The 14,691-nt window shown below is 34.5% G+C and overlaps 1 protein-coding gene across 1 annotated transcript; it reads left to right on the forward strand.

Moving 5' to 3' along the window:
• Positions 1-1,752: 1,752 nt before the first annotated feature.
• On the forward strand, positions 1,753-14,245 carry LOC133200783 (dnaJ homolog subfamily C member 21-like). The gene is made up of 16 exons (XM_061336579.1): positions 1,753-1,845; positions 3,985-4,093; positions 4,290-4,418; positions 4,514-4,608; positions 4,839-4,964; positions 6,470-6,643; positions 6,788-6,838; positions 7,020-7,099; positions 7,713-7,810; positions 8,324-8,420; positions 8,537-8,704; positions 9,265-9,316; positions 12,273-12,337; positions 12,694-12,754; positions 12,834-13,013; positions 13,714-14,245. The coding sequence occupies exons 2-16, from the start codon at positions 3,985-3,987 to the stop codon at positions 13,852-13,854; spliced, it is 1,626 nt and encodes a 541-aa protein (XP_061192563.1). The 5' UTR covers positions 1,753-1,845; the 3' UTR covers positions 13,855-14,245.
• The last annotated feature ends 446 nt before the right edge of the window (positions 14,246-14,691 follow it).

Below are 14,691 nucleotides of genomic sequence, written 5' to 3' on the forward strand. Positions count from 1 at the left end.
CAGTGAGCAGTTGGCAGTATAAGCAGTGAGCAGCTGGCAGTAAAAAAAAAACAAAAAACAAAAAAACCAAAAAAAAAACCCGTATAATTCATTTCCAAAACGTAAAAAACTCCTATTTAGTGGTGGTGATGGTGGGGTCCACGTTTTCTAGGGGGAATGGTGGTCCAAAGTCATTTTTTATTTGCTTCAGTATACTTTTACTAACTCTGCAAATTCCGGGGGGGGGGGGTTCCGGACCCCCCTCTAGATCCGCGCATGTATACAATGTTATATATGGTTGTAAGAAAAGAATACATCTGTTTGCAAGAGTTATCTTTCTTATAAATATTTCTTCATTGGAAAAAATATGTAATATTAATTAAAAAAAATTTATATTTGGTAGTTGATACATGAAACCAAAGGAAATACAAGGCAATGTTTCCATCATATATGTTATATTTGATCGATAACTACTCAGTGATCTCGATAATTAAACTCTGATCAAGTAAATTATGAGTTAATGTTACCACGAGGGGTATTCTCTTTAGAGAAGTGGACAGGCTTTCGCCTACATCTCTAAAGAGAATACAGGAGATGTTCAAAGTTTTACATTGGGATATACAATGTATAGACGATTTTTTTTTTTTTAAAAATCTGATGAAGAACAGCAGGATGACTATGTTTCATATAATCAAGTAAGTGAAGCCATGCATGGCGAATCTTCTTTCATGAACACGATTACGCCGGTAAAGTGTGGTGTCCCATGGGCCTTTTGTTTTAAATTTTAACAACCTGTTCTAGAGTATATACTAATTTGAATGTTAAGCTTAAAAATATTTTTCCTGCATGTGGTTCATATAGCTAATAACTTTGGGAGTAGACCATATTTTGGGGAATTCTAAAATTCTCTTTACATGCGCGGATCTAGAATGCAGGGGGGGGGGGGGTGTCTGGACCCCTGGATTTTGCGAGTTATTTAATGTACATGGTAAACAACTAAAAAATGACCCCCCCCCTTAGAAATGCGGACCCTGTTAAGTTGATAGGAAGAGTCATACATAGGAAGGTTAAGAACTGAAGGAAAGCGTCTCTCTCTCTCTCTCTTACGAAATATGTTTTTGACGTTTGGGAAAGGAGTTTTTTTTTTTTTTGGAATGGGGTGTATTCCCCCCATCCTCTGGAAACAAATCCTGGATTCGCGTCTGCTGTATTTTTTCTGCAAAGTAATAAAACTTGTAACTTTTAATTTATAAAATGAAATACACAAAAAGAGAGAATATTCGCGACGGTGTATCATATAGGCCTGGTTGTTAAAAGGTCCTCAACTGTTCAATAAAATTTGTTCTAAGAATATACATATTGAATAATTAAATTGGCCGATTATATAAGAATTAAAAAAAATTATTTCATTTTATTCTTTTTTCTTTCTTTCTTTTTTAATTTTACTTTTTTCCCGCATCGCCCAGTATGCTGCGACTTTGAACAGTGTATTGGGTGATACAATATTCCTTAAAGTAATTTCACTATTTAACTTTCCCCACAGTCGATTGAATGGTATCTTACAAGTTAAGTATTGACTGATTTTAAATTGTAAACCATCTAGTCTAGCTGTTACCAAAAGGTAACCGACTTGCTTTGAACCATTTCCCAAATCCGAATATGATTGGAACGCATTAACTAAAACCATTAAACCGGATATAAAAGTTCTTGCACAGCTTTGAGAAATAGAACGGTTTTATTTTTTTGGAAAAGACATACTTTACGAAAAAATATATGTGAAAGTGTTGGGTCATCTTACGATTTCCTAATTACACAACAGCGAGGAACAAGGAAATCAGTTGGTTATATTTCATTCGGACAGGAAAAGTAAGAAAATATTTAAAAAAAAAAAATAATAATTCAGGTGGCCAAATAAAGCTACGGTATGTAGTAATTGAATCCACACTTCTCAAAAGTTATGTCCCTTGGCCGCCATCTTTGGGGAAAAACTCATAACAATATGCACCTTGTTATTTCATGAACTAAAGTATCGGTGTCCGATATGCATTGCAATAATTTTTTTCCTTGGGTAAAATTAGACCAATCCACAGAGTTTAAACATTTTTCCTTCTGCCATGTTATAACCATAAGTTCACGTCCCTGTAGGTATTCAGCTTACATAAAATCCTTTTCGCAAACAGGTGTGCATTGCCAACTCCCCGTAGATATGTTTTCATGAATACTTTTGTGTAATAGATACTAGGGCTGGGATGATATCATACATGTGATATGTACCGGCTGTACGCAAAATGTACAGTTTTTCGAGCCCATTCATCGTGTACCGGCGGGACACCAAAATTCACGGAATATGAAAATTTGTACAGTATTTTGAATTTCTCGCTAAATGCCGCTATTTTCCTCTCATTCTCGCTCGCGAGACACTGGAAACGTCACCTGTGTTTGACACTTGACCTTCTGATAATTGTGTAGTGTACACAAACCATCGCGTGCGAAGGTCTGAACTGCCAATTGGGATAATTATATTGCTATAAATCCGTATCAAATACCTCTTTATATAGCTTTAGCTTTATTTTTTAAGGGGTACTTAATTACTGTTAATGTTTCGTATACGTAACTTGATTGAAAAAAAATTAAGCCAACTTCTAAAGTTGATATACATGACTTAATATACGTGAATCTGACCCAGATCTTCGTAGGTATAAAATATACGATGTTTATTACAATGAATACTATGGAATTTCAGAAGAATTTAAGCGATATTTTATACCATTTTTTGTACCGTTTTTTGATAGGCAGTGTACAGTTTTTTCACCCAAATTCCAGTTTTTTTATGGCTCCTGTACAATTTTGTGGTCTTTGACTTATCACATGTATGCGATATATCAAGTTATCGATAATATCGATTCTGTGTGAGGATAGTATGCATATCGTTACCTATGAAGAAATATAGAAATATCGAAATATCGCCCAAAAAATTCTGACTTATGTTTTTCTTTGTTTACTTAACATTTTGGGTTTAACATATAAATATAAATGTAAAATACATAATAATTAACACCACTTGTGTAAAATAATTTTGTTTTACAACAGATATACAACTTCTTTGAATAGATTATTCTTATTTGTGAAGAATTGTTTTGTTCATTTCAATACAAAAAAAAAGATTTTATAACCAATTCAGCATATCATGATACATATTGTATCATGGCTCAGATATCATGATATGTATCAATATAGAAAAAGTTGTATCATCCCAGCCCAAATAGATACACATGAAGACTGTGTCACTGATGAAAATCATCGAGCTAAGCAAGAATTTTAAGATTTTATTTACCAACAGCAATGATAAATCTACCCAACATTCATCACTGAGAATATTATGATGTTTTTTTTCCTCTGTGAACAAAAGCAGCATTTTGTACTTTTCCCCCCTATTATTGAGGTTTATTCATGGTAAATCAGAGGTTTATTCATGGTAAATCAAATGTATAGGAGAATACCTATATAATTCTGTCTACTGTTCATCATACTTTTAAAGTTAATGAGTAAAAAGTCTTATTGAATGTATTCTCATGATTTCTTTTACATCTATTCAAATGTTTGAAAAAATGCTTTTTTCTGATATTCATTTACATTGTTTTTTAAGCAATTTTCAGTTAACATTCTTGATTTCCCTATATAGGGCAATTGTTCTATGACCAGTCTTAGAATAGTTGTTTAAGTATGATACTGTTCTGAGTGACAATCATGAAACTGTGACTTTTTGTATGCTCTGAATAAGAAAATAAATGTTTAAATATAAAGCTTAAACTAGCATTGCGACTTAGTGTGAAAAGTATATGATTTTGTTAGTTTTGATATTTTGTGACCTGAGATGGATCTCGCCACAGTATGAAGCTTGAGTCTCATGTACCAATAATGAAAACTGTTGTATATTTGAATTTATTCTAATCCATGCTTTTAAGAAATGCATTCTCTGTTGTAATAATATTTTGTATCATTTAGATGGCAGGAACAATGCGATGTCATTATGAAGTTCTTGGTGTGGAGAGAAATGCCACAAGTGATGAGATGAAGAAAGTGTACAGAAAACTAGCTCTTAAATGGCATCCAGGTAATGAATAGACAAAAACACACACACTCATTTACAGAGTGTTTAGAAAACTTGCACTTAAATGGCATTCAGTTAACAAACAAAAAAAAAAATAATACACAGTGAAATTGTAGCAATTTTTAGGACAAAATTTAAAGAAAAAGATTGTATTATATATATAGATGTATAAAGTTAAAAAGAATTGTTGTATCGTCAGATAAAAATCCAGATAATGTAGAAGAATGCACTAAACAGTTCCGAGCCATTCAGCAGTCGTACGAAGTTCTGAGTGATCCGCAGGAGAGGGCTTGGTACGATAAACACAGAGAGCAGATTCTACGAGGGGGTCAGTGTAATAGCTAGATACAACAGTTGTACAGTCATACACTGAGCAATATTGTAATGAATTCAGTAATCAACCGAGGAATTATTTTTTGACAGGAATGGGACATGGAGATAAATATGAGGACAACAGTTTGGATGTTTTCCAGTACTTTAACTCCTCCTGTTACAGTGGCTTCTCTGATGATGATAAGGTGTGTGTTCTGTACTTCTGTGTTATATGCTTACCTCTATCTCTACCTTTATGTTTTAAGTCCAGTATGGAATGTTAGGGCCCTTGGTCACTGTATTAAGCAAGGGATCATTGTAGGAGCTGGTTATATGTCCTAAAGGCTCAAAACTTTACAACAATCATCTTCTGACAGAAAGAAAATTAAACAGGGCTGTATAACTTGTATTTATAATCACTTGTCATCCATTACAGGGTTTCTATGCTGTGTACAGAGTGGTGTTTGAGCTGCTGGCAGAGGAAGACTATGAGTTTATGGATGATAAAGAGAGTGATCAGGAAATCCCGGGATTTGGAAAAAGTGACAGTCCATATGACACGGTATGATAAAATGTGATAGTTATTATGGCACGGTATGACAAAATGTGACAGTCCTTATGACATAATATGATAAAAAGTGACAGTCCTTATGACACAGTATGATAAAAAGTGACAGTCCTTATGACACAGTATGATAAAAAGTGACAGTCCTTATGACACGGTATGATAAAAAGTGACAGTCCTAATGACACGGTATGATAAAAAGAGACAGTCCTTATGACACAGTATGATAAAAAGTGACAGTCCTTATAACACGGTATGATAAAAATTGACAGTCCTTATGACACAGTATGATAAAAAGTGAAAGTCCTTATGACATGGTATGATAAAAAGTGACAGTCCTTATGACACAGGATGATAAAAAGTGACAGTCCTTATGACACAATATGAAAAGTGACAGTCCTTATGACACAGTATGATAAAAAGTTATAGTCCTTATGACACAGTATGATAAAATGTGACAGACCTTATGACACGGTATGATAAAAAGTGACAGACCTTATGACATAGTATGATAAAAAGTGACAGTCCTTATGATGCGGTAGATAAAAAGTGACAGTCCTTATGACACGGTATGATGAAAAGAGACAGTCCTTATGACACAGTATGATGAAGAGTGACAGTCCTTATGACACAGTATGATAAAAAGTGACAGTCCTTATGACACGGTATGATAAAAAATGACAGTCCTTATGACATGATATGATAAAAAGTGACAGTCCTTATGACATGGTATGATAAAATGTGAAAGTCCTTATGACACAGTATGATGAAGAGTGACAGTCCTTATGACACAGTATGATAAAAAGTGACAGTCCTTATGACACAGTATGATTAAATGTGACAGTCCTTATGACACAATATGATAAAAAGTGACAGTCCTTATGACACGGTATGATAAAAAATGACAGTCCTTATGACATAATATGATAAAAAGTGACAGTCCTTATGACATGGTATGATAAAATGTGACAGTCCTTATGACACAGTATGATAAAAAGTGACAGTCCTTATGACACAGTATGATAAAAAGTGACAGTCCTAATGACACGGTATGATAAAAAGAGACAGTCCTTATGACACAGTATGATAAAAAGTGACAGTCCTTATAACACGGTATGATGAAAAGTGACAGTCCTTATGACACAATATGATAAAAAGTTATAGTCCTTATGACACAGTATGATAAAATGTGACAGATCTTATGACACGGTATGACAAAATGTGACAGTCCTTATGACACAGTGTGATAAAAAGTGACAGTCCTTATGACATGGTATGATATTCTCTTCATTTTATAAGCAAGGAATAACTAAAGGAATTGAGTATCATCTAAATATAGTTACATGTATGGTGAACACTTTAAATTTACCTGGTCTTACTGTTCTCTTTAGAATATGCTTGACTGGTATAAATGATACCAGTTTAATATCCTTAGTTATTCATTTTGAATCAGAATTTTTGAGAGAGGATTAAACATGCATTGGGTATTTGGATTGTTGCAGGTGGTGAAGCCATTTTATGATTATTGGGAAAACTATTTCACTGCAAAGTCTTATGTATGGGCGGAAAAATATGACACAAGAGAGGCACCTGATCGTAGAGTGCGCAGGATCATGGAGGCTGAAAATAAAAAGTTACGAGATGCAGCTCGAAAAGAGAGAAACGAGGAAGTCAGGGTAGGAAGGGTCTTGTTTTTTGTTCCTCCTTCACTCAAAGTTCATCTGCAGATGTATTTTGAAAGAAAATTTCTTTGGAAAAGTGTTCTAGATGAATTGATGACTAATTATAAGTATGTGATGAAGTGACTTTTTCATTTTCAGGCCTTGGTTAGATTTGTGAAGAAGAGAGATCGCCGAGTGCAAGCTTACAGGGTAATAAATGTATTTTAATGGATTGTACGCAGAGTTACCCATTGTTTGATATCATTTTTCAGATAATGACATCATTTCAGTATCTATAAGATCAAATGAATATTTCAGATCAAAATATTTGAAGATAAATTTGAATTTATTTGGATATAAAAAAAAAAATTATTGAACTCTAAATGTATAGAAATTAATGGAGGAGAGAAATGAAGAGATTGCCCAGAAAGCAAAAGAAAAAAGAGAGCAGCATCTCAAAGAAAGACAGAGGTAAGTAACTATAGAGAGTCAGTTAATGAAGTAGATATGTAGAGGAAAAAAGTGATTTTCCTGTTAAAGCTCCTAAAGGGGAAGGAACTGAACAGACATCAGATTCCTCTTTTAAGTGGCAGCCATCTTTATTTTCTTGCTTACATTCTGATTTAAGGCTAAGATCACATCCAAAAAAAAACAAAAAAAACAAAACAAAAAACAAAAATGAGAGTATGTGTTGACCTCCACAGTCACCCTGGGATCTTTTACTTCACATAAATGTGAATTAAGAGAGTGTTATAAATATTACTGTAAAATCACTTATTTTCGTGGGGTCAAATTTTCGTGGTTTGAAGGAAAAAATATTCGTTCAAGGGGATTTGATTTCGTGGGTGGAGGATAGACATTATAGTGTTGTATAGCATTTTAACATTTCGTGGGGAACATGAAATTGTGGGTCTCTTCATACCACGAAATCAACGAAAATTAAACCCCCACGAAAATTAGTGATTTCACAGTATACAAGGTCAGTAGCAGAGAATGAGGGTCATTTATAGATGGAGCTCATAAACAGGCTATAAATTGAGGAAAAAAGAGGAAACTTAAAGCTAACATTTGTGTTTTTTTACAGACAGGTGGAGAATTATGAAGAAACAGGTTGGTCAGCCATGACAGAGTTAGAGGAAGATCTGAAGAGATTGGAAACAGAACTTGGGGACCACTTTGAAGGTTGTATGTCATAAAGGGAAATAAATAGACAAAGATTAAGATCAGGGTGAATTGTTAAGATCAAGGGTTCAGCTTTGGTACAGTTAGACCAAAGGAACAAACAGACAGACAAATAGACAAGACCTCATTTACAGTTGTAGTCAGATTTTGGAATAAACATCCAGATTAAGTGCAAATTGAAATTGTTCAAGTTGTTGCCTCAGAGTTTGAATATATTTTTTTGTTACAACTAAGTGAAATATCAAATGCAACATCTACAGAGTTCTTAACATTAGCTTCATTTGCTATGTTGTGGCCACAATAAGGGGACATAATTATACATAAAACTGACAGTACTTTATGAGAACAGAGTGGTCACAGTCAAATGAGCATGGAAACCTCTCGGATGGATTCATTATTAATTTTGCTTGGGGGTGAGGGGAGCAGAAGAGATATTGTTTAAATGGGATGTATATTTTTCTTTTGACAGCACTCCCAACTTGAATTCAAAACAGTCTTGTCTTGTTATTATAGATGACAGAGCTGTGAACACTGATGAAGAGGAAGATGATGATTACGTAGATGAACTGTTCTGTGTAGCGTGTAACAAAGCTTTTAAAAGTGAGAAGGCGTAAGTATGCAACTAACACGAATCTCTGGTCCTTGGTTTCTCTAGTTCTAATTATCCACATTTATAATATCATTGTTTATTTTCTCTCACTTTAACATAGCTTTATTTATTGGTAGTTTTGTAAACCATGAGAAATCAAAGAAACACAAGGAGAACGTAGCTGCTCTACAAGAGGACATGAGGAGAGAGGATGAAGATCTAGTGGGAGTGGATCCAGAAATTCCAGGAGTGGAGGCAGATCCAGACATTGAGAGTCCAGAGGAAGAATCTCCGTCCAAACAGAAGTGGGTGCTTGTATCAATGAATACTTGATATCTATTTATAGCTTCTGTAAAATGGAAATGTGTGGCTATGACAACTTGGTGTCATTTGAGCAAATTCAAGGCAAATGTTATTCTTGTCTCAGCCAATTTTTATAAAGTGAAGCATATTATTATGCAGTAAAGTGCACTTTTATTCAAAAGTGTAGAAAATGTGGAGTTATTCTGGGGAAAAAAAATTGGAATAAATTTTGATGGTGGTTATATGCATGAAGTAAATAGTATTCTGCAAGATAAGTTCTTTACATTGAGATTTTGTAACCGAAAAAAGATAATGTGAAAATAGATTGCAAAAATGATTGCAACTATTTTCCAGAATAAAACCATTACATTGATAAAAGTATTTCTGTGTTTTTGAAAGTAAATGCAAAATAAGTGATGGCTGGACTTCAAGGCCTGTCAAACTTGTATGATCAGAACTGAACTTCACAAATTTCACAAACAATAAATAGAATCAAAGGACATTGAAGCTATTTCTCAATCAAATTTTGTATTGGTAACATCTTTTTAATTATTTAATTTAGATTATCAAAGAAACAAAAGAAGAAGAAGAGACAACAAAACCTGATTCCGCAGGTGAGGACTTGGTTTATTTCAAGAAAAACAATAAAAACATTCCTGTAGTTTATAGTTAATTCACTTAATGATAGCTATAAATGTTTCAGTAGTCCTATTGAATGTCAGTGTTAATATCTTACTGATCTTGTAAATATTTTCTCATCCTGTCAACAAATTTGTTGAAATTTGCTTAAAAAAAATTTTTGCCACCTACCTACTGACCTAATTAGCTCACCTGAGCTGAAAGCTCAAGTGAGCTTTTCTGATCACCCGTTGTCCGTCGTCCGTCCGTCTGTCTGTCCGTCCGTCCGTCCGTCCGTCTGTCCGTCTGTAAACTTTTCACATTTTCAACTTCTTCTCAAGAACCACTGGGCCAATTTCAACCAAACTTGGTACAAAGTATCCTTAGGTGAAGGGGAGTTTAAATTGTTAAAATAAAGGGCCAAGTCTCCTTACACGGGGAGATAATCAAGAAAAGACAAAAATAGAGTGGGGTCATTAAAAAATCTTCTTCTCAAGAACCACTGGGCCAAAAAAGCTGAAACTTATGTGGAAGCAACCTGGGGTAGTGGAGATTCTAAATTGTTAAAATCATGACCCCCGGGGGAAGGGCGGGGCCACAATAGGGAATCCAAGTTTTACATTGAAATATGTAAGAAAAATCTTTAAAAATCTTCTTCTCAAGAATCACAAGGCCAGAAAAGCTGAAACTTATGTGGAAGCATTCTGGGGTAGTGGAGATTCTAAATTGTTAAAATCATGACCCCCAGGGGTAGGGCGGGGCCACAATAGGGAATCCAAGTTTTACATTGAAATATGTAAGAAAAATCTTTAAAAATCTTCTTCTCAAGAATCAGTAGGCCAGAAAAGCTGAAACTTATGTGGAAGCATCCTGGGGTAGTGGAGATTCTAAATTGTTAAAATCATGACCCCCAGGGGTAGGGCGGGGCCACAATAGGGAATCCAAGTTTTACATTGAAATATAAAGGAAAAATCTTTAAAAATCTTCTTCTCACAAACCATTAGGCCAGAAAAGCTGAAACTTATATGGAAGCATTCTGGGGTAGTGGAGATTCTAAATTGTAAAAATCATGATCCCCGAGGGAAGGGTGGGGCCACAATAGAGAATCCAAGTTTTACATTGAAATATAAAGGAAAAATCTTTAAAAAATCTTCTTCTCAAGAACCACTAGGCCAGAAAAGCTGAAACTTATGTGGAAGCATTCTGGGGTAGTGGAGATTCTAAGAGATAAAAATCATGACCCCCGGGAGTAGGGCGGGGCCACAATAGAGAATCCAAGTTTTACATTGAAATATGTAAGAAAAATCTTTAAAAATCTTCTTCTCAAGAACCACAAGGCCAGAAAAGTTGAAACTTATGTCGAAGCATTCTGGGGTAGTGGAGATTCTAGATAATAAAAATCATGACCCCCGGGAGTAGGGCGGGGCCACAATAGGGAATCCAAGTTTTACATTGAAATATAAAGGAAAAATCTTTGAAAATCTTCTTCTCAAGAATCACTAGGCCAGAAAAGCTGAAACTTATGTGGAAGCATCCTGGGGTAGTGGAGATTCTAAATTGTTAAAATCATGACCCCCGGGGGTAGGGCGGGGCCACAATAGGGAATCCAATTTTACATTGAAATATGTAAGAAAAATCTTTAAAAATCTTCTCCTCAAGAACAACTGGGCCAGAAAAGCTGAAACTTATATGGAAGCATCCTGGGGTAGTGGAGATTCTTAATTGTAAAAATCATGACCCCCGGGGGTAGGGCGGGCCCACAATAAGTATTACAAGAGGGGAAATCTGGTTAAGAACAGCATGGCTAAAGTTACTCAGGTGAGCGATGTGGCCCATGGGCCTCTTGTTTTTTATGCCCCCGCCATAAAATGGCCAGGGGCATATAGTGTTACCCTGTTCCATCCTTTCGTCATTCTGTCATTTCGTCATCATTCACTTTCTATTCATTATCTCAGCAACAGTTGCACACATTCAACTCAAATTTGACACATGCATACGTCATAGGCAGATCAAGTTGGAATTTGGTCAGGGTCTGATGATTTTTGACAGAGTTATCCCTCTTGAACTTAGGAAAAAAATAAGAAATTTTCAGTTTCCGCTCTCTTACTTTTGTAGGGATGTATGTTTAAGGTTGAAATTGCATATCAGGTATTTTACCAGAAAATACAGGTCGAGTTCAAATTTGGTCCTGCTACGATGATTTTTGACAGTTATTCCCCCTGCAGATTTGCCAACCCTTACGATTTTGGCAAAAGGCTTACGGTTTGAGCGTCTAAAATATGCCTTATGATTTATCTACAGTGTATTTATCCTTACGATCTCCGTTTCTCTCCATCAAATGTTTAAATTAACGGTATTTTCATAGCTGTCCACCTTCAGTTTTCACTATTATAATTCAAAAGTCATAATCCTTACAGTGCTTGCTTGTATTTTCATTGTCATTGTACATCGTCTCTGTGCTAACTTGCGATCTAAATCATTTTAAAGTAATCCAAATAACAAAATATCTTGCGGCCGAAGCGGCCTTTGGACTTCCTCCTTCAGATTTTGCATTTGATGATTTTGGCAGCTCTGCCCTTGAACTGGAAAAGATTTAAAAATTCACAATTTCTAGTCATTGTCTTGGCTACAGATGTGCAATTTACAATTTGCAGTTTCTATTTATTATCTTATGAATGCACGTTTTGTGCATGGCATTTGAAATTTTGGCTGCCTGTGGGGTCATTTGTGGTGTTTTGACTCATCTAGTTTTACCTGGAGTTCGGAAAGGGCAAACAAACATTATTTTAACTATTTCTCTTCTAGTAGGAAAATCAGAGTATTTTAAGAATATATAATGAGAGATATTTCCAGAATTAAATCTTAATGTTTATTTTCTTAATTATTTTTCCATCAGATTAGGTGTTTCAAATCATTCTAATGAGTAACACTGACTGTTTGTTTTTGTTTCAGGATGTAGAAGACCTAAATAACATTGTAGACAATCTAGAACTAAGTGATGCTCCAGCTAAACAAAGGTACATGTTTTACTTTGTCTTCATCTGACTGATAATCTAGAATTTAGAATTACAGCTTGTTAGTTTTTAAGGAAAACTAGTTTACGTTTGCCAGTAGGGGACTAGTATTGCTATGCAATATTCTCAAAATGCTTGTTGTTTTATGTTCTTTTGAACATCTCTCTCTCTCTCTTTTAGAAAATCATATTGAATGAAAAAACATGGATTATTTGTTCAAAATAGGAAAACTCATTGAACGTATTTGGTTGTTATCTGATAAAAAAAACTTTTGAATAAATGACTATCTTGTCAATAAATAATGGACTTTCAAGTTATCAGTAAGTGTCATTCTTTTAATGGGATTGAATTCTTTACAGCACAAAGTCAAAGAAAGAAAGAAGAAAAGAAAAAGAGGCAAGAATGAGAGAAGAGAAAGAGGTATGATAATTTTTAATTTCTTCCTACAGAAAAGCTTAAATTGAGAAAAAATAATAATTTTTATATTGTTTCGTTAAAGGCAGAGAAAGCTTTGAACCAAGACAGTCAGGAAGAGGACAGACTCCTAAACGAGGAACCCGATTCTGCTGCTGCTGATAGACTCGCAGGAACTGAACCAGAGGGCAGTTCTACCACAAAACCAGTCAGTAGTACCGAATCCACATACAGAAAGGGAAAAAATAAAACACAGGCGGATCAGGTATTTATTCATTTTAACTGGATCATGTATAATCCTCATGTTAACAATTATTTATTTAAATAAAAAGGAATGTATAACTCTCATTAAATGTATGTTAAATGATAAGGAGAAAATATATAAATGATAGGGATGGCATTGGTAAACCAAGTAATCAGTTGGGAAAATCATAAATGGTTACAATATTCAAAGCTGGTTCATTGTTATTTTTTTAGCAGAATACATACTTTTAAATTTTTTTTTATAAATATGAATTTTTAAATCTTGCTTAAATGCTGCATCTGAAAATTACAAAAGACAAGTCTTAACTGTTTGATTAATCAGTTACGTGTTCTAAAAAAACTTATGACTAGCCATTTACAAAAATTCATATGATTGCCATCCCTAATAATTGAGCGTTTAATAACCAAAGTATACTGTGAAAATCACAAATTTTCATAGGGAGTTAATTTTTTGAGGTACATGTATGAAGAGACCCATGAATTATTGTCCCCAAGGAAAGGTAAAATTTCAAATGAATAACACTTCTTCAACTGCAAAATCAAATCTCCATCATTTTTGGTCAATCCACAAAACTTTGACCCCACAAAATTCAGTGATTTTACAGGATATGGAGTTTGTAGTGAGTTTTGATTTTTTTTTTTTAAATATTGCTTTTCTGGAATGAGGAGTAGGAGTTTCTTGTAACATTTAAATATTTCAGGAGATGAAATGCAATGTGTGCCATGAAGTATTTCCTACACGGAACAAACTATTTACACACATAAAGGAACAAGGACATGCCCTCCGAGTGGAACAACCTCTGTCATCAAATCAGGGGAAGAAAAAGAAAAACAAGAAATAATAACGAAAAAAATTAGTCATTATTGGTAGAACTAAAAGAAATTGTGATTGATCTCAATTGTGATAATTAATGTCTCCAATAAATTCTAACACTGAGGAAAATCTGAATGGGCAAATCGGTCCATCTTTCTTTCCAATCTCATTTCCTTTGATAGAAAGGAGTTTAAAGTTTATCATATTGCTGTCCATGTCTTGAAGTTTTCATTGATCCAGTGTCTTGGAGTAACAGAGGTTGGGATCTAAGGAGGGAAAAGAAATAAAATCAGAATGGAAATATCTCAAAGCTACAAGAAGGGATTTTTTCTGGGTGAATGGTTGTTGCAAAATGGATTTTGCTATTCCGATATTTATGGATGTAAAATTGAAGTCAAAATAAAAACATGTTTTAATTATGGACAGTTTTATGTGATATATTGTATAAAAGGAGCCCATATTGTTCTTCTTTTGGACTGTTGCAGGTAGTGTGGGTGTCTCCCACAATAGGAAAGATTAAACTGATTCAATAATATTGAGCATGCTCCGAGTGTGATCAGTTATTTAAACAACGTCGGCTACTCACACATAAGTTGATGTTACAGAGATTTCAACAACCTCATTTAAAGTCAGCATTGCGTAAATTTTATGGCCATTACAATGACCTTTGAATCAAATATAACCTATCATCAGGTTGTATTTTGGTTGACTTGTTTCATACCAATTGTAAGGAATGTTCCATCCACCTGATAAATGTATTGGGCCTATTGCGGTTGTTACCGGTCAACAGGGGATGGTTACTCTTCATAGGCACCTGATCACCTCTCTGGAATATTGCCTAATTTGACCCATAACTCAAAAATTA

The sequence above is a fragment of the Saccostrea echinata genome, unplaced genomic scaffold (genome assembly GCF_033153115.1).
Source record: "Saccostrea echinata isolate AGI-Se365-2 ecotype Australia unplaced genomic scaffold, CSIRO_AGI_Sech_v1 ptg000041l, whole genome shotgun sequence".
Taxonomy (NCBI): Eukaryota; Metazoa; Mollusca; class Bivalvia; order Ostreida; family Ostreidae; genus Saccostrea; species Saccostrea echinata.